This window comes from Falco cherrug, chromosome 5 (genome assembly GCF_023634085.1).
Source record: "Falco cherrug isolate bFalChe1 chromosome 5, bFalChe1.pri, whole genome shotgun sequence".
Lineage (NCBI taxonomy): Eukaryota > Metazoa > Chordata > Aves > Falconiformes > Falconidae > Falco > Falco cherrug.
This window is the reverse complement of record NC_073701.1, coordinates 64,441,933-64,462,258: the sequence shown is the minus strand read 5'-3', so window position 1 is coordinate 64,462,258 and position 20,326 is coordinate 64,441,933. Positions and strand designations below refer to the sequence as shown.

General features: G+C 44.6%; 2 protein-coding genes across 3 annotated transcripts in view; one reads left to right on the top strand and one right to left on the bottom strand.

The window, feature by feature from the left end:
* ITIH5 (inter-alpha-trypsin inhibitor heavy chain 5) overlaps positions 1–14,830 on the top strand; it is a 49,697-nt gene extending 34,867 nt beyond the window's left edge. Inside the window, exons 8-14 of the mRNA XM_027815275.2 lie at positions 91–262; positions 2,800–3,109; positions 5,810–6,363; positions 6,739–6,789; positions 7,848–7,964; positions 10,401–10,778; positions 12,080–14,830. Of these exons, the coding sequence (XP_027671076.2) occupies positions 91–262; positions 2,800–3,109; positions 5,810–6,363; positions 6,739–6,789; positions 7,848–7,964; positions 10,401–10,778; positions 12,080–12,378 (1,881 nt within the window). The 3' untranslated portion in view covers positions 12,379–14,830. The remainder of the gene's footprint in view (positions 1–90; positions 263–2,799; positions 3,110–5,809; positions 6,364–6,738; positions 6,790–7,847; positions 7,965–10,400; positions 10,779–12,079) is intronic.
* Positions 14,831–17,146: 2,316 nt separating this feature from the next.
* LOC102056516 (store-operated calcium entry regulator STIMATE-like) overlaps positions 17,147–20,326 on the bottom strand; it is a 35,388-nt gene continuing 32,208 nt past the window's right edge. Inside the window, exons 8-9 of one of the 2 annotated variants that reach the window (XR_008732390.1) lie at positions 18,420–18,547; positions 17,147–17,783 (exon numbers count right to left, since the gene is read on the bottom strand). Coding sequence is in view for 1 of the 2 variants with exons in the window: in XM_055711474.1 (XP_055567449.1) it covers positions 17,670–17,783 (114 nt within the window). In the remaining variant the exon portion in view is untranslated. The remainder of the gene's footprint in view (positions 17,784–18,419; positions 18,548–20,326) is intronic. The other variant, XM_055711474.1, reaches the window with a different exon arrangement.

Sequence of the window (20,326 nt, the reverse complement as noted above, 5' to 3'; positions counted from 1 at the left end):
TAAAATCAGTAAACATCTTAAGAATTAAATTCTTGCCCACTAAAGCAGTGACAGTTGTGTCTACTGGTCTCTTTTCTCTTCTCTTTCTAGACCAAAGAAGCTCTCTTCACAATTCTCCAGGACCTAAGGCCTGAAGACCACTTCAATATCATTGGTTTTTCCAACCGAATAAAAGTTTGGCAGCAGGACCAGCTGGTCCCAGTTACTCCAAATAATATAAGAGATGCCAAAAAGTACATTCATAACATGTCGCCTACTGGAGGTATGATCTAGAGATATGAGCAAGATTAATTTTGCTATCCAGTTAACTACAACAGAATGGAGAGTGATGAATGTGGTCCTGTAGCATGTAGCAATAAAAGGATTTAGGTCATGGGACAAGGGGGCCCCTTCCCCACCTCCCCTCAGAGTTATGTGACAAAAGGGTATGTGCCCTTTATCAGTGTATGCGATGGGAGGGTGTCCCTCAGATCCAGTCATAGGACCTGACATATTTATTAAAGTCAAATTGGGCCCATTCTCCCATTTATCTGGTGAGACCCTTGGAGTGGAAATGTTCCCAAGGTTATTTCTTGATGGCACAGGAAAAAAAACCCAACCATATCCTGGTGAAGGACACACAGGGCCAGACCTTGTTCAGTTTCTGAAAGTCTGTGTGAAAGGAGGCACATGGTTTTGCCTGGGCTGGAAACTCCAGGGATGGACTACCCAGTGTGGGCTGTGGGATTGCCTTCTGCAAGAACTAGTTTCCCACCTAGTACTGTCATCTTGTCTCCATTGAGGAGCAGCTACAATGACATTTAAGAATTTCTTGTCCTGTTTTGCTTGTGCCTTATTGCCAGGAGGGAAGAGGGGAGATGAGGAGACCCCAGAACAGTGGCAGTGTGCAGGCATGATTTTGAATTTGATTCAGTGGCCTCTTGTAAGGACACAAATATATAAAAAACATAGTAAGGTTTGTAATCAAACATACTTTGGCAGCTATGCCCATCCTAGCTGAGCACTCCAAGGTAAGCAGAGCACTGCAAAATGACCTATGTAAATCCTCCCCCATGCAAGCACTCACAGCTGGTTGAAGGTCAGACAAGGTCTTCCCATGGCTGCCCCTGAGCAGTGGCCACTTCTAGTAAAGGAAACTTTCTGATGGAAAAACACAGCAAACAGGATGGTTTGCTGTACTGTTTATATTGTGAGAGCAAGAGTTTAGGAAGTGGTCAAGGGACCTGCCCAGTTAAACAATTACCAATAGTGAGACTATACTCAGAGTACAAAGCTTTTACTCCTCACATGCCAAAAGTGCTGTGTAGGAACCAGCTGAGTTTGCCCATGAACTTGTCAGAGAACAAAAGTAGAAGGAAATTATTAACTTAGGTTTAACAGGATGGTGCAGGGATTCTCCACCACAGGCCAGTGATACATTAGTTTTGGCTGACTCTGCATTTTCCCTATCAAGGTGCTGTTGCTTGAGTATCTTCCAGTGAATGTGCTCAGGCTCACAGATCACAAACACACAAAGAACATCCTGGACTTACACTGCTGTGTCATACTCTCATCCCAAAGAAATGGGAACAAAATATTGCTGTTAAATATTTGTGCATGTGGCAAAAGGCAGTTTTCAGTGCTTGGTAGCTCTGTGATGTGGCTGGGTTTGGAATGACACAATCTGCTGCATGAGATGTTTTTCTTTTGTTTCTGGGGAAAATATTATTTCTGAAATTTTGGGTCTGGATGGAGACTGAGACTAATATTAGGCTATTTAGGTGCAGGGTTCAAAACCATTCTGCAAAAAACACAGTCTGGATTTTGAGGACTTTTCAGAAGTTTTGGCCCCTTTCCTGTTCCTTGTCTTGCTGCAGTCACTGCAGCTGTGCACCCTAGGTTTCTAGGTACATGAGGGATGGTCAGACCTGCTAGCACATCCTTGCTGATAACCTCCCTAGATCTCCCCTTCTGGACCCCCAGGAATCTGTTGTGTCTGACTCTTAACCCTTTTCATCTGTTTTTTTTCTGAGAGCTGTTTTTAACCCAGATGTACTGCTCTTGCAAAAGTTCCACAACCAATCCCTCTTTTCTTTGATTATCACAAGAAATACAGAGCAAGGAGATACCTGTACTCATTTTTCTGCTTGCTTTTTTCTGAATACACAGTAGGCTTGGATCCTTTTCATGGCTATTCTTCTAACATACATCAGTTCCTTTATTTATGTTCTGTTTTCTCCCTCCCACTTCAGGCAGCTCCATTCTTCGCTAGCCAGTTGTTTTGTGAAAATATACTCATCAGTTAATAAAGCCATTTCTCTTCCCTTTAAACTTTGTTAGCCTTTGGGGTTTGAATAACAAACCCAACCACTTGTTTTCCCATTTGAAGGCTTTTCCCCTTTCTCTGAATCTTGTGCCTTTCAGACAAAATGAGCAGAACTTGTTTTCCTAGTTCAGATATCATCTGGGAGAGTCCTGTAATTTAGTTTAACTATTTTTGTGTGTACCAGCAGAATATAGTATGTGTTGTGACTCTGCTTACCATGGCTGATTATTGAACATTGAGACATTCAAGGATACAGCAATTTCGCATAATAAACTGCAATTCATAATTCAATTCATGAGACTATAAACAGCTATCCCAAACTGGCGCTGAGTAACACAGCTGAACTAAATTAAAGTGCTCGTGCAACCTTATGTAGAGAAAAGGAACATCCTGATGAACAGAGTTGCTGTCATTGTACTAAAGGGATCTTGGGGAAATTATTTGTTCCACTCTTAGAAAGAGAAATGAGCTAATCATTTTGGTACTTTTTTTAGGGACTAATATTAACAGTGCTGTCCAGACTGGTGCAAAGCTGCTAAATGATTACATTGCTCAGAATGACATTGATGCCAGGAGTGTGTCTTTGATCATCTTTCTCACGGATGGGAGGCCCACTGTTGGGGAAACACAGTCGTCCAAAATCCTCAGCAACACCAAGGATGCCATTCATGATAAATTCTGCCTCTTCACCATTGGCATTGGCAATGATGTGGACCACAAACTGCTGGAGAGGATGGCACTGGAGAACTGTGGCATGACAAGACATTTCCAGGAGGATGAGGACGCAGCCAGCTACCTCAAGGGGTTTGTTCTGCTTTTTCTGTGCTTGTAACTGCATTCGGTTCTCTGGGCAAGGGTTTTGGGTAGGTAAATCCTCTAAGGAGGCATTGAAAGAGATGGGGGTCCTCTGAGACTCAACTCGGGCTGAGACAGGCAGAGTGTGCTCAGATACTGAGGATGCCTGCCCAGAAATTGTCTCCTTCCTATCAGACCCCCTGAGCTGTACTGGAGCTTCCCAGCCCCTCAGAAAAAGGTATTTTGTTTCCCTAATTCAGATCACTGGTTTGAGCATGTAAACCTGGAGACGTGGGAGGGATGAGTGCCACCTCTCTGCAGGTGAATGGAGGGTGGAAAGGATGCATTACTCACTTCAGATTGACCACATAGACAGCATGGAGTGGCTCTGGAATGAAGATCCCAATTTTGGGCAGAAAATTATTTCTGTATTTTTAAAAAAATAACCTTTTGTGCAAACTCCAAAATACTTGACTTAGAAAAATATACAAGGGTCATTCCTGGGATGATTGTATAGCCACTTCATTCCTTCATTCTTTGTAATCCAAACTCCTAACAAGTTTCCTATAATCCTTATCGTTCACTAGGACCAGATTATACTCCTCATCTGTGATCAGGGAGCTGTAGTCCAACGGAAGACGCTAGTGAGGGACAGCACAAAGATACTTGAACCACAGCTCTGTCTAAAAAGTCAGTCAGTGTGTCAGTGTTTCCAAGCGAAAATGTTTGGCTTTCACTCCCCAAATGTTAGTGTTTTGAACCTCAGAAACCAAAAAGAGGCACTCATTGAGCAGAGACCTCTTGCCTAGGTCTAATTCATCTGGAGCATTGACACCGTGAGCTTCCACTAGAGCTTTTCCTCCTGTGGTGATTTGCATGGACAGGAGTGTCTTCCTTTTAAACCAAATTCTGAAGATCCATCTGCCACTCTGCCCATGTCATTTGCTTCTCAGAACATGCATTTTGGATAGCAATTGGCATTCCCTGGTAAGTGAAGGTTGTGCTGATTGATTGGGCCACAGGGACCCAGCATTGCAAGTACTTGTTCAAACATCTCTGACTAACAGCTCAGTGTTTATCAAGCTCAGTGATGGCAAACCCATTTGGCTTCTGGTGCCAAACTTCTACAGAAAAGCACAATCACTTAATGGAGTCTAATTCAAATCACTGTTGGAGGGAAAATCTATGTGGGTGCCAATGTTGTTCATGTGGTCAGTGGGTTGTATTTTTACACAGATACTTCCTTGCTTTGTACTAGAAGACAGGTTGTTTCTCTCGCTCCACCATTTGTTACAACCCAGGAGTTACTTCACAGTGCTCAGGTTTAACTCATCATGTTTTAATATGTGACAAGGTCTGAATCAAAGATATAGAGTGCTCAAAGAGGCTTTAGAAGAAAGTCAACCAATTCAGGCTTTGGGTTTTCTTGGAGAGAGAATAAAACACAAAGTGTGACTCTAGCTTCCAGACAATCTGTTTAAGCAGACGTGAAAAATAAATGCAGCTTGAACTAAAAATGTGCTGAGGCCAATTCTTTGTTTATTTACCAAATTAGACTAATATGACTTGCCAAGAGATGAGGAGTCTGGCATTTAAATGGGAATATGGCATTCTTGGAGCAGCTTGGGAAGATTCATCAAAAGCACATTGCTGCAGGGAAAACACAGTGCTGTAAACCTAAGCCTTGATGTCTTGTAAAAGCTTTGTGGCCTGTCCAGTGCAAGGTATTCTCAGAAGTATGGTGGTAGTCACGTTAACGAGGCATTATAAGGTTAAGCTCTTTTGTTCCACAGAAGCCATGTACTTGCTCCAACAGAAAATCAGCCAAAAGGTAGCAGTGAGTTCTTTTCTGCCAGGCCATCTGTATTTAGTAGTTAGGATTCCTCCATTCCTTGGAAATGTCCTCATTTATGGGGCATAGTGAGATTCTTTTTTGATGTTTCTTTCTCCTTTGGCCCTCAGAAAACCGTATTCCTGCCTGTCCTACACTGACCATCCCAACCAGTAGTATCTAGGGCTCTTCCAGTGATATAGAAGCTTTGGTTCAGGTACCCTCGAGCTTTGGGGGACCTAACGTCTTGGTCTTACAGTTTTTGGCTGTGGAATACCATGCAAAATACCACTAGAAAACTGTAGGCGACAGCATCTCTTCTAATTATATTTTGAAATAACTAGGGTGCTTTCTGTGAGCCTGAGAAGCCAAGAATCTACTTGTAACGGACAGGTGCTCTTAAGCAAATGTAAGTGGTCACAAATACCTCCTTGCAGAGCTCGGAGTCATAGTGGAAAGTAGTTGATGCTGGGATGCTCCTGAACATTCTGAACTTAAGAGACTCTGTTTAGATGCCTAAGAAACATGGAAAACTAAAATGAGGTGGAAAATAATTTTGGTTGAAGGGGACCACTGGAGGTTATTTAATTCAGCCTTCTGCTCAGAGAAGAGCTAACTTCAAATTAGGTGAGATTCGCTGGGGCCTTGTTCACTTCAAGTTTGAAAATCTCTAAGGGTAGAGACTGCCCCATCTCCCTGGGTGCAGTTACAGTGGATGCAGTAGTTAAATTTGGGGCCTGGGAGCTCTAACTGCTCCTGAACATCTTAGGAGCCATATTTGATAGTCTGACTGTATTCTTGGCCATGTATAAGTGCAAGAGTGTGTGCATACACTTGGATGAACAGTACTAATGGTGAGAAATGTGTCTCTGTTTAAGGTTCTATGATGAAATAGGAACACCCCTTCTCTCTGACATCCGTGTTGATTACCCTGAAGATAATGTGGAGCAAGTCACCCAGAACTTCTTCCCTAACTACTTCAATGGCTCTGAAATTGTAATAGCTGGCAAACTTATCAACCACACCTCAGATAGTCTCCATGTAGAGGTGACTGCTAGCAACTCCAAGAAGTACATCCTCCTCAAAACAGATGTGGCTATTGACCTGCCTAGCAGGAATGACATCAGAGGTGTCCCTGGCCTGGAAGATGGAAAAGGTGATAAAAATTACATTGAGAGGGCATGGAGTTACCTCACCATCAAGGAATTGCTCAAGTCTCGGCTGAAGAGTAATGACAATCGGGAAAAAGACTATTTGATGGAGAAAGCCAAGTCAATGGCCTTGACTTACAATTTTGTTACTCCCTTCACCGTTCTGAAGATGAAAGAGGCTGGGCTCCATTCAGAACCACCTCAAGAGGAGTTTGTCAGCCCTTCTACCGATGGCATTGGTGAAAAGTTGCAGAGCTTGCAGGGACATAAGGCACCACCAGGTACGACAGAAAAATAACCACGTGCTGGTACGAAATTTTTTCACATAGGTAATGTATCATGGCTGACTTTGGCAACAGGGATGATCTAGCCAACGAACTGAGAGGTGATAAGCAGAAAGCTGAGATTTTCATACTGATTTTGCTAACTGTGGGCTGGGTAACTAAGCAAACCTCTTAGGCACCTGACAAACCCTTGAAGCACTTACTGCTCTGTAGAAACTGTTGGAGAAAAATTGGTATTCTAAATGAAGCTTGAAGTAGCTGCAGGAATATGTCGCATGATCTTGCTAAATAATATTTTGGGAATATTATTATACTATGGCTTTTTCTGCTGCTCAATAAGTAATTGTAACAGCTTTCCTTTCCCACTTCTAGGTATACGCAGACAGGAAGATAAACAAAGAATTAGAATCTCCAAAACTTCAGGTCAGTGCCTGTTTTCATGCCTTTAATAATCCAAAATAATAATGGTCACTTTATGGAAACCTCGGTTGCATGCCACTGTGGTATAACCATCCTGATGGATCAACCAAAATCCTATTTACTAGATCTGCAGAGTAGGGAGGAAAATGAAAACAAAACCAAAATACAGAGAGGATCAGTAATGAGAAGTATGAGGAAACAGAGCAAGGCAGATGATCTACAACACTTGATCCTCATGTTGGAGACTTCTGTAGATTAGGGGAGAACAGGAAGCATGTTCCCTCTCTACTAGTCCTAGTCAAAAAAGTTTTATAAAGTAATGTTGCTGAGACAAAAAATGTTGAAGGAAGAAAAAAGAAAATTCTATAGTGATTTACTATTTTCCTGTTGGTTCTGCACCTCTACTTAATGTCCTTTTCATACAATAAACAGTGAAGAATAAGACCGGATTAAGAATTTAGAATTGAATCTCACTGGATAAGGTCAAATTTACCTTGAAAACTAGGGGTTTGGCTTGTCTTATAAATGACACCTACCTGGTGGTTGATGATAGGTCAAGTATTGTTGAAAAATAAGGATTGTGGGATTGTGTAATATCTGCTGTTGACTGCTCCAATCTGATATTTAGTGCCAGGAAGGTTCAGTGTGAGGTGTGCCGATGCAGCGGTTCTTGGTTAGAAGGTACATTTTTGTGTGCTGTGGGGGATATAGCCTGCCAACAAAGTACGGAGGAGTAAAAACACCTGCATGATAACTGCCATAAATCACTGAAATGATATTCCAGGAAGAAAATATGATTTTCACCTAGACTGCTTTGGGTTCTCAGTTTTCACTGAAAACCCAACCTCTTCTGTGAGAAAAAACAAAACAATCTGTGTGAAAAACAAAGCAAAACTTGGTGTTCCCTGGCAATTGCCATCCAGCCCTCTAAAAACAACAAACCAGGAGGTCTTAGAAAAAACAAGGACAAACACACATTGAAAAGCGGTTTTGTTACATTCTTGGACAGTGCAGTTCTGTGTAAGTCTCTCACATTTGTCTCTTTTCCTATGTCTTCTCAGCGGATGGAGACCCTCACTTTGTCATTGATTTTCCCTCCAGCAAGTTCTCTGTCTGCTTCAATATTGACGGAGAACCAGGGGACATTCTGCGACTGGTCTCTGATCATAAGGAATCTGGTGAGCAGCTAAGTAAAGCAGTTGCTTGTGGAGGAAAACTGAAGTTTAAGGCGAGCTCTGTAGCAATAAGGCTAAGCACCAAGGTGATTCATAGACAGGAAAGTGACAGGAGGTTAGAGAAAGTCTCTGTTCTGGATAGGCAATAGAAAATTGGTGCACACCAGTTTTCTGGCTCTGACCCCCTAGATTAGGAGGACGTGTAGACTGTTCACTAGCACTTATTCACCTCCAACTTTATCATAGCTTATTGGGTAAATTCACAGAAATCCTGAGCAAGAAGGAGACATGGCCACTGCTACATACACAATTCAGAAGAGTTTGTCAACAGAGCACACCCAGCCATAGGAAGAACTGGCATTGATATGTATCCAAACTTTTCCTTGTTCAGGTATTCATTGACTGGAATCAATTACATGCAAACAGCCAAGAGACCCACATTGCACCCTTTCAGTCCAGCTAGACTGGAGAGGTCAGTTCCTGATCCAGTATGGTCAGGGGGTTGCACTTGACCAGTGCTACAACAGCCACGGCTGAACGAAGAGCCACACAGGCATTTCGCAACCTGCATGTAGTGTTTGCATAAGCCATGAAGCCACCTCCCTGTGAGAGATTACTCAGGGGGATTCAGCTTTCTGGCGCAGAGAGAGTGGGTTTCTTTGATGGCACAACTTCATCAGCTCTCTAGTTACAAAGTCACAACATGCAAATAAAAGAACTGGACTCGCCAAAATGGCTCTGTTACTGGAACTTCACTCTTACAGTACTGTTCACTTCAGGACAGAGTGAAGTATCCCAACAAGCACTGAGGCTGTTTCAGTGAAGAGACTACCAAACTGGTTACCAAGCCATGACAGCCTTGAGAAAACACACAGAACTCATGATCTGCTTTGCCCAAGCCAGTCTGATCCTCAGGGGCCTGAACTGTGGTCTGATCCGATCTGGAATTCCAAGCAGTGCAACTAATAAGCAGATTATGTTCTGAGCAGGGAAACAGTGGGAGGAAGGGGTGCCAAAACCAGCGACAATGCACAGACTTGTTTTACAAAGAAGATAAATAACCACACAATAAAGTTAGAAGGATTCTGTTTTGTGTGGCAGTGGTCTACCCTCCATGTTTCTGTGCTCATGCCTTAGTGAATAAGATCTAGCTCCTGGCAACATTTCCCTTAAACTTCTTTCACAGACTGTGTTTGTGCTACCGCTTGAACAATTTTGTGGCCGAAATGCAAAATGAGCTTGAGGAAAACAGACTCTGTAGCACTAGCAAGTTGAGTCTATGAAGACAGAAATGAGAGATCCCCCTGGGAATGTTGGGATATGGAAATAGTTCATCTCAGTGTTGATGGCTTGGGTCTAGCTTGGGTTAGCAACAAGTCTCCTCCTTTACTGTTACTGCCCAGAGGCTGTTCAGAGGCCTGTGGGAAATGAGACAGTGTCTTATTGGACAGCAAGTCACAAAACCTGTGAGAATGATTGGAAATCTTACTGTGAACATCTAGGCTTTATTTGACTCAGTGGGATCTGCACCGTAGACTACTCAAAAGTGGTTCTTTTGGGGCAAAACTGAGGGAAGTGGGAAAGGCAGCACTGGTGAAGCTTGAAATATCCCAATGGGAGTGCAGGGTTCAGGGTCCTTTTCTGCAGTGGCACAAAGAGAACCTGAATTTCTTACACTGCCACCTGAGGAGGTTCAACACCACCTCAGACTGTTGCAGGTCAGGCTGTTCCCTCTACTGAGGTCCTGCTCAGTCTTCAGTGTGTCAGCTAAGGTAGTAACCCTTACTTGGGGTGTCCCAGGCTAATTTGTTCCTTAGGCGGACATCAAACTGCAACTGTCTACTGCTCTTGAGATTCTTTGAGACAGGAGCATGCAGATACACCTAGGTCCTCTTACTAGAAGTTCAGTCCCTATGCCACTTGGTAATATGAGGAAAAGTAGGCCTGACAGTTTTCTTAGTCCTCCAAGATGTGATATATTTGCCTAGGTTTGAGTGATGCCTCAACAATTAGGTGGTCTAAGAAAATTATATCATGGTTGGTCAGGAAGATAAATATTTTTCTTATGTGGCTCAAAATCCCTGCAGATCGTTGTCTCGATCATAGATGGGTCTGAGGTTGAACAGAGCTTAGGAAATGGCTGTGCTGAGGAGCAGTTGATCCTATCCTGTAGTACTGTGTACACAACGTTAGGACTAATGGGGCTTGGGGCACCTGTCTCCAGGGAAGGCCAGTGTTTCTGAGCTTGGGTAAATTTAGGTGCTTTATATAAGGTAATAATTTTCTAACAGATTGATTATACTGTTTTGAATATTGGTAGGTGAAATAATTGAGCTTGAGATGGTGAATCTGCATGTCCTTGGTTACAAGGCTTGTATCTTTGAGACAATAGACCTGTTCTTGGTTCCAGCGTTCATGTATTGATTGTTTTCCTGCAAGGTGTAACTGTGAATGGGCAATTAATTGGAGCTCCTGCACCACCCAACGGCCACAAGAAGCATCGGACTTACTTCAGCACCATCACTATCCTCAGCAATAAGCCACAGAGATCTTATCTAGAGATCACACCCAAAAGAATCATCCTGGATGATGGGGAAAGACTTGTTCTGTCCTGTGATCGGAGTGCTGTCGTGAGAAGCAGTAGCCTCGAGGTTTCCATCTCTGCCAATTCCAACGTCACTGTGACAATACGAGACACAATCAGCTTTGTCATCCTCATCCACCATTACAAGAAGCCAGCCCCATACCAGAGGAATCACCTGGGGTTCTACATCTCCAACAGTAAAGGCCTCTCTTCTGACTCCCATGGGCTACTGGGTAGGTAACAGGTTCTCAGATTTAGAGCTGTAAACCAGACAAAAATGATCCTTCCAAACAGTTTCAAAGGACAGAGACAAGAAGTAATGAACAAGGCACGTTGGGATTAAGTTCCCAGGTGAGACTTTTAGATCCACTCTCAAACAACTTCTCTGCTGCTAGTATCCCCAACTACTCTCCCATCTTTTTCTTTATCAGCTAGTTCCCACTATCCTAGCTATGTGGCTGTGCCACATACATTTACATTCCAGCTCTTTTTATGATTTTTAATAGTTGTCATTAGAATACACATGCTTGATGATCCCAGTACAGAGACAGAAACCAAATACTCTGCAAGAACCCTGTGTAAGGCACTAGTAAGAGATTCTCTGACAGTAGTCCTAATTTAGAATAGCCCAGTGGCTAACATGCTCTCAGGAACACTGGAAAGTAGAGTTTGACTCTAGGCAGAGAGGACAGTCAGCTGGGGTTTTGCAGATTCTGAAAGAGCTCTAGTGACAGAGCTAGTGTATTGCCAGAGATCATTGGCTTAGCCTTTATGTACTGTACTTGCACATGTCCAGGGGGTCTGTTTTTGCAGGACTGAGCTGTTTACACCTAAGCCTGACTGAAATCAAGAAACTTTGGTACTTTTTGTGACCCCTTTCTTTCAAATGTGAAGTGAAAGAAGAGCCATCCCCACATTTTGAGAGCAACTATACTTTAGGTAGGCTCAGAGAATGACTAGATGGTTGGGTTCTTTCAGCCAAGGAGAAGCAGTGATGTTTGCGGCCATGTACAGGTGCAGAACTCTAAGACTGAAGCCATAGATCCTGTGACATTCAGGCACCTCCAGGTTAAGCAGGAGATGATCCATTAAGGAGTGGGTTTTGGATTCAGGCCACTTGCATGCACAAACCTCTAAACTCAAACTTAGGTTTGGCCTACAAGAAGGCAAGAGAAGAGAACTTGGAGCTTCAGGCCTAGATCTTCCTTCTGCTTGCCGATGATGGGCATTGTATGGGTTGTTATCCTCTAGTAACTGTGGCCCACAGAAGGGAACTTACTATTTGCAGCTTGGAAAGCTCTTTAGCTCAGGTAATGTATCTTGACAAGTGAAAAAAGAAACAGTTTTATTCTAATCTCTGTTTGTGAGATTTAGAAAAGAATTACAGAACCTAGATTCATCCTGCTGTTGCAGAGAAGCCATTTACAACCCCATACCCAAAGATCCTCAAAACATGGCCTATTAAAAAAACCAAAAACTTGTAAAACAGGCACAAAACAGCCAGTCATGGATGCTATTTTATCTTACCTTGCAGGTCAGTTCTTGAACCATGAAGTTAAACTTCTTCAGGAATCTCTAAACACAAGTCATCAGCAGGTTGGTCAGAATCAAACTGAAGCATTAAAGCCAAACTCTACAAATACCCTGAAAGTGAAGGGACGGCTCGTTCCTGTTGTGTGGAAGCAGAGGAGGATCTACAATGGCCAGCAGGAAGTTTACTGCTGGTTTGCCAAAAACAATGCGGACAAACTGATCGATGGGAGCTACAAAGACTATTTGGCTTCTCATCCTTTTGACACAGGAACCACCTTTGGGACAATTAACAGCCTTTAAGACCAATCACAGCAATGCATTGCAGCAGCATGTGTGACAGCGGTTCCCTTCTGAAGCCTCTAGAATTAGGCAACTTATGAATATTTCTTTACTTTTTGGTGCCAAAGAAACCAAGGCTTTTTGCCCTTGGAAATCAGCTGTCTCTCTCTCATGCTAGATGAACATTGTTCATCAAATTCCTGAAGACAAAAAGGTTGGGGGGAAGGGTTGAGGACATGGTTAAAAGCATGGTTGGTGCTTTCCCAGTAGGAAGGGAGGGATAAGTGGGCCAGCACTCATATTGAACAGTGTAGAGAGCTGCTGGCCTCAAAATAAACCCATGCAGGGATCTGTGCAATACCCCCAGGGGCTGGTGAGTCAGCTGGTTGGTAAGAGGCACAGATCATACAGCGTAGTGCCTATCTAGAAACAACCTTGGGTGATACGCTTTGCAAAGAAGTGACTTGGAGCACCTGCTCCAACCCTAGTCTCTGGGGAAAGAAAAGAGAGAGAGAGGAGAGGTGGGTGGATATTAATCTGCAGTGACCCATTAGCATCAAAGAGATAACAAAGAAATCAGAACCTTAAATCAACAGGCCACAAGTGGGTATTGCTTTCTCGGTTATTGTGATGAGGCCTGGATTTACCACTAAACACGACGTTCCCTGCACCACTACGGACCCTTGAAACAGTGCTGAAAACCTTCATGTGGTTTATTGCTGTCTCAGTGCACACAGGCTGTATGCTTGAAAGCACCTCTGGTTTTCAGCAGCAGGAGAGGTGCAGGCTCCCATTCCATGAAGCATCTCATTTAAATAACATTGCAGGTTTAGTGACTTCTTGAGTCTTGACTCCCTTAGAGAGAAACAGTTCCACTGTGAGCTTCCAACAGACCTGCCACCTCCTTGAGCAGAGCATCACTTCTGCTTAGCAGAGACTTAAATCCCCTAAAGGATGATGAAGCAACACCCATGATAGCTTATGACCCTAAAAAGCAGCCTCTTGAGTTTAGACACTTCTAGCTGCTTTTCTGATCAGGGAGGAAGTCTTTGTTTACTCCAAATTGTCAAAAAATTTTCATCCCAATTTCGCCTGGCTCATTCTCCTTCCTTACACTGCAGGAATTTATATACAGCAGGAATTTGGCAGCAGGAGGTTACAGAAGGGTCCACCAGCCACCCCCACTGCAGGTGGTGCGGCTCTGCAAAGAAACCTCTGAAACCCAAACTGCAAGGCTGTCGTCTATTTTAAAGTGAGGCAGCACTAAATAATGCTATAGATCAGCCACAGACGAGTTTGCTTAGTAGAGAACTTGGCCAGGGAAGTTTTTGATAACCACAAAGACATTTACATGGTAAGGCCAAATTGAGCTCATGTATACTCTGCCTCTCCAGAACTGAAAGGAAGGAGGGTGGGTGTGGAAGCACCTCCAGGAGCTAAATGATATCCATGTGTTAGGATAAAACAGAGTTGCCAGAGACCTACAGAAATATGTTCAGTCTCGACTGATTTTTTGCATATTTAACAGTTAAATCATTGTTTTACATTGTAAAACTGTAGCAGCTCCAGCTGCTGGGGGTGGGGTGGTGATTCTCCAGTTGCTTGATCATCTAGTTCGTACTGCTAGCACTGTGGTAGCAGAGCAGGTAACACACATGGTTGCTTATTCATACTGTGTGTTGTGGGGAAGAGGAAATCAGCCAAAAGCAACCAGCTAGATTTAACTGCATGCTGGAAGATCCTTACAGAGAGCCCAGTTAGTGTAAAACTCATGCCAAGGCTTTTGCTTTGGAACAAAACACCAAGTTACTGCTTTGGGCCCAGCTATCTTGAGAAATAGCTTTCATGCAAGGGAGAACTGAAAGCAAGACCTTCACTCAGCACAGTCCTGAGCAAGTAATAACCAAAAAGGTTAATGCTCTGCAACGTCCTTGTGGGCCAGAAATGTGATGAGAAAGGGTATCTGTGAAGTTCACTTTTCTACCCAAGAAGACAGTGGGAAGATCACTCAGCCTATTTCCAAACAGCCTCCCATTTCACTAGCACAGGGTAAACAGGATAGTGGCAGTGAAATTCTAGACAGTCCAGGGTTTGGCAGGTGTCGTTTTTATACTGTCCTTACTGAAAAGAGATTTCTTTGAAATCTCCACTCTCCTCCCACGTTTTGGTATTCAAGTGTATTGCTACGAGGAGAGATTGGCTTAGGCTCTCCTCTCATCTCTCCTGTATATAGATATGTGTGTGTATATATATATATATACACACACACACACACATATATTGCTAATGCTTCAGGTGCATCATCACTTCTCTTCCTCCTCCTCCTTCAGCCAAGGAAAACTACTTCTTTCAGGGCATGAAGAGAACAGTGATCAAGTCCAACTTCCCAGCCATATGAAGCACCTGAAGCAATATACTCAAGTTCTCATTAAGGCTCCAGTTATCCATTTCACAATAAATATTTTACAGTGAACACTGCAGTGAAGCTTTCATTTGGCAAAGATAAAACGAGCTTTGAAGCTAAGGTTATGTATGTTTTATGCTGCTGAACAAGCTTATGTTACCAGATGGCTGGAAGAACCACTCACAAGTTAGTTAACAGTAGGTTGGGAAGCAAAGTAATTTCAGTGGAAAATTAAACGTCAGTGATGTTCTCTAGCCTCTGTACACTTGGAAGGAAGCAAGAAGTGTGTTAGGTGAACAGACCCTAGGGTTCTACCCCACATTAAACTGAGAATTTAACCATGTAGAGAAGACTGATCCAGCCTTTAAACACAGTAGCACAGGACACGGGAAACCAGAGTTCGTGCTCCTGCTGCCCCAAGAGCAGTAAGAGCAAAGGCAGGTCATGGACTGTGAACTCCAGCTTTCCCCATCTATAAACGGGGCATCACAACACTTCCCTCTCTCTGAAGGAGAACGTTTCCAGGCCTGGTCCTCATAGCCCTTTGTTGCAGCACAGATTGCTCCCAGGAAGCATGCTGCAACAACTGCACATACAGGCACGCATTTGTTCTTGTCTCCAAGAGGGTCACAGGCCACTTGCTTTGCAGTTAAAGTTAACGGTTAAAGATTGTTAGCTGCTCAGACAGCTCAGGAATGAGGGCTGAGCAATCACTTGGGAGTTCAATGGAAACAATTGCACACCACCGTTTCAGACTGGGGGACAGGACTCCTGAATCGAGGGTTGCTGAAGCAGCACTGGCTACACAAAGCTAGGGAAGGACAACCTTCCCCAACATCACAGTATTTCCTCTTGTGAGCCTCCTCAGCCAGCCTCTACCAAGGGCTAAGATGAAGATTGCATCACCCACCTTCCATTCTAGAACAAGGGCTTTGCTTTGGCTGACTTTGCACTTTTCACATACTGCAGCATTGCACTGTACAGCCCTGTAGCAAGAACAAAACCCAAAATACCAGTACATCTCAAAACAGGGAGCAAGTTTCTAACAAAGCAGCTGTCTTAATCTATTTTCAATCAAGACAACAGCATAAGAGTTGTTCCAGCCCTTACAAGTGCAGAACTCTGACAGACAAGCAAAAGTCCCATTGTGAAACTGGTTTCACTAGGCAATATAAATAATGTATTCAGAGCTGTGTGCCATGTGTTCCAAAAGCCATTTGATGTGCCACCACAAGTAGGGTTTTGACCTTTCATTAAGTAACTAAGAAACAAAAAAAGGACATCATTTCCAGAAATACAGTAGAAGGCTGTGCAGCTGCAAGCATAGCCAAGCGTGTCTAGTTCACTAAGGGGCATGCAAGACTTTGATTTGCATCTAATGCTTCTAAACTACTTTGAAGTTAAGAAAGAAAGTGAACACCCCTCCCCCTTCAACTTCACATGCTCACAGCTCAGCTTTTAGAAGCCTAGATCTGCCTAATTTAGCAAATCCAAATCCTTTCTTTTCTACTTCTTAATAAGGAGTGTTTTCTTGTGAAAATACAAGGGAGGGAAGGAAGGAAGGAAAATAAAATATAATTCCCACCCAACACTTCTGAGGACTGTCTCACAATAAGCAAAGCTTGTCTATGGCTCAGCCAGGTCTGTTGGTTCAGTTTAGTGAATCCTGGATCAGGCCCTGCTCTGAGGACTTGTCACTATTTGGACTCTGGGTCTCATCACAGCTGTGTATCTGCACCCAGCCTGGGAGCACATTACGCAGCTGCTCTGTGCTCAGTCTCTCCCTCTCTCCCCCCAGGAGAGCTGCAAAGTGTTTTGCATTTTTGTGTGTTTATAGATGAATAGAGTATGTTAACAAAGGAGCAAGGGCAAAGCCCTCCACCTCACACTTGGAGCAAAAAGGTGTCTTCTCCTGCAGCAGTCCTACCTGAGGCCACTCCTTTACCCCCCAAAGATCAGGGCTGGTTAATGGGGCTCCAATTGACTCTTCAGCTCTAGCTTTTGAATCAAGTCCTGCAGAGATTTTATCTGTTTATTTTAAACTAAGTAAAAGGAAAGAGTCAGCTTCTAGCTCCCAGTAAACACTGACCTGTAAGGTGGCAACTGGGATCAATCTCCAAGTCTGTTCTGGTCTGGAGTCCAGCACAGGTTGGTGCTGCAGCACCAGGTCTTTGTACTGAAGTGGCTTATACAGCCCACCTACAGAAACTGAGCACTGTGGCTCGGCTCTTCTTCTGTAGGTTGACTAGGGCAGCCTTGCTGCAGAGAGACAACCTGCCCGGGGAGGAACTGGTCAGGAAAGATTTCAACAGATCCCCTTCCTCCCCTTTCCAGCATTAGGGTTTTGTAAAATACTAAGCAGATGAAGGCACTTCATTTATGAAGCAGGTTTAGATCAAGTATTTATTGCATTCCTTATAAAACAGTAAAAAGGATCAGATCCACCGAGACAATCTTCCCAATTCAAGATATTTAAATACATATTGCAAACCAATTAGAGTATTGTGCATATAAAAGTGTCACAGTTCAGGTAGTACAGGATAGATATTTTTCTTTTCCATTAAAAAAAAAAGCAGACAATCTTTTGATTTCAGTCTCTAGCCCTGACAAAAAAGTTACACCCAGCTGGCCAGCCAGAGGAAGTACATATCCGTATCCCTAACCTCAATGTGCCTGCATGTGTACAGGTTAGGGTCAGACAGGCAAAGCAGATACTGCTCAAGCCTGTACAGGGTGTACAGATACCATCCAAAGAGACAGCTGCAGAAGGATAGGTCTAGATGCAGCAGGCAAAAGGACCTCTGCAGATCTATAGGGATCAACTGGCATTCCCCACGCTGCCCTCCCTCAGCCAGCTCAAGGGTCACAGTGCTATTTGCCTTCCTCCACATCCCTTGTCTCAGTGTTGTCAGATGACCACTTGATAGCTTGGTTGCTTCATCTTCTGGCTCATTCCCTGGAGTCCTGAAATATCCTGGTCGCTTTCCGACTGATCAAAATCCATGTCTGGAGAGAGTAACACCTAGAAAGGAGAACAGACATGCTGATGGAGTGGAAGTTCTCAGTTCTTCTTGATACTGCTTGCTGAAGGGGTCAGGCACCCCTAGAGGGGTCCTGCTGCAAGATCTAATTCTATAAGATGGGCAGGGCCTCAATGTCATCTTGACCATTTCTCCAATAACAGCCAGATTTGGGCACAGACACCATGACAATCTGGTGTCTCAACCCCCCACTTTGAGAGCAGAACAGGCAGTTAAAAGCTCTGGCTCACCATGGGAGAGGGCTCACACAGACAGGCATGCTCAGACCAGGCTGCAGCCTCAGTGGAGACATACAGGAACTAGGCCACATGTTTTGTGAACAGCTGTACCAAACATAGACCTTTCCCTAGGCCCCCAGCTGCTTGCTGTCTCCAGAGCTCAGTCAGAAGAGCAAGCAGAGCTACATGGTTAGCTCCAGCCATGGCCAGTGAGCTCAGGAGGGGCATCCCAGCTTGGTAGCATCCTATTTCTGCCTGGCACAGCAGCTCCTGGCTCAGTCAGAGTTGTGGGAACCAAAACAGAGCACTGACACCTCTCACCAGTACCTCTCCAGGTAAGAAAGCCCGCAGCTTTGCTGCATGATCAGAAGGCTGCCCATTGCCTCCACGAACACCTACGCTCTCGGCAGCTAACTCCAGACTTGAAGCTACCAACAGGCTGTTTTGAGCTAACAGGCTGCCACCGGCCTGGAGCGTTTGCACGATGCAGATGGAGCCACGCGTGGGGCATCCTCCAGCCACATCATCTGGAAGAGGAAAAAGGCTGGATTTTACTTGGGCTATGGCTGCACTGACTGTAGAAGAGCTGAAACCCAATGACAGCCAGCAGACTGGATGGACGAGCGGTTTGCACAGGTAATATTCACGGCCTGAAAGATTGTCTGCTCAACCCCATCTCCTTACCTCAAACACTCAGCTTTGGGCAAGAGCAGCCCTGCTGCCATTACCCCTAACAGTAGCTACCTCTAAGCACAGCTGAAGTGCAGCCAGCCCCTGTGCTCAGGATCTCAGCTGAATCACAGGATTTCTGGTGAACACTCATCATCCACATCAGAATCCTGGCCAGGTCTTGGCACCTCAGCCTGCAGCTCCACAGAGGGGCACAAGCCTAACAGCACAGTCAAGGGTCCCAGTTCTCCCTCCCTAGATGAGCAACAACAGCAGCCCTTGCCTCTTCTTCCACTTGCCCACCACAGAACCCAAATAGCATCATTATCTCGTGGCTGATGGAGGGACAAGGGGCAGGTACCACAACCACCCCCCAAAAACCTGGCTTCCTCCAGCAAGGCAGTGTAGACCTCCCACCCAAACATCAGCCCCATCTGACCCCACTTTGCTCCAAAGACTGAACCAATGCACTACACAGCCTCCCTGTGCCTGACTCACAGCAACATTTCAGCTCAAAGGCACAAGTCAAGGGCTTTCAGTCCAGTGCATTCACATGCGGAGTGTCCCCAACAGCTCAACCAGCCCCAGAACTCAGTATTCCTTGGGAAAAAACCTGGAGCATGAGGGAAGTTAGTCTTCTCTGTGGCCATCTCCACGCACGGTTGTGAATTAACGTGCCCTCCACTTGCTAAGGCTTAGGCAGCACCACAGGGCCAGTCACCACAGCAACAAAACTACTAAACAGGAAAAACAAACTCCAATGAGTCAATGACTTCAAAGGAGCAGAAGAGCTGCAGGGGAAGATTTCCTCCCCACCCTCACACACACTCCGGCCTCCCCATCTGATGTTTTTATCTTCACAGCAGCACGTCAGATACTCTAAGGATAGCAGTAGATCAGATTAAGCTCTCTTGCCGCACCCCCCGCCACCCCCCCCTTGGTCTCAAGGAATGTTTTTTGGTTCAAGACACACACTGGAAAGTTTCCATCTCTTCCAAGTGAAGATTTCCTCTATTTATCATATTAATATTGTGATGTTGAACCTGAAAAAATGCGCGGGTAATTAGTCACAGCATTATAAACTCACTGAACTCTGACAGGCTGCAACAGGCTAGTTTTGGGACTTAAAGAACTAGTCATTTTGGTGGGTTTCACCTGCAAAATCAAATCCCCTTGCAGCCAAGCGTGGATGACTGAGCAGGCACTGAGCATTGCACATCCAGACCTATTCAGGTTGCTACCTGCCCACCATACAGCTTGTACGAAGCTGCTCAAGCCAACAGTACCCCCAGTAACCTTTCCACAATTCACCAGGGAGCTTCATCACAAGACAGCACCTCATCACTATGACAGTCATGGGACGTACCCCCAGATATGGTCTTCAAGCCCAACTCCATCTTAGGAGTTTTCAGCACAACTTGGACAAGGCACTTCCCTTGCAGATGTAACCAGGTCAGGATCACAGCAGGTTAGTGGCACAGCTGGGAATGGGCCAGTTTCTCAGTCCCAGGACAATGTGCTACTGTCTCACTCAGCAGTCCTCAAATACTTCACGCATTCCTCTCCACACCAGGAGGTCAGCAGCTGGCAAAACAATATGGGTCACGCTACCAAAACAGAGCTGCCCATGTGCTCTG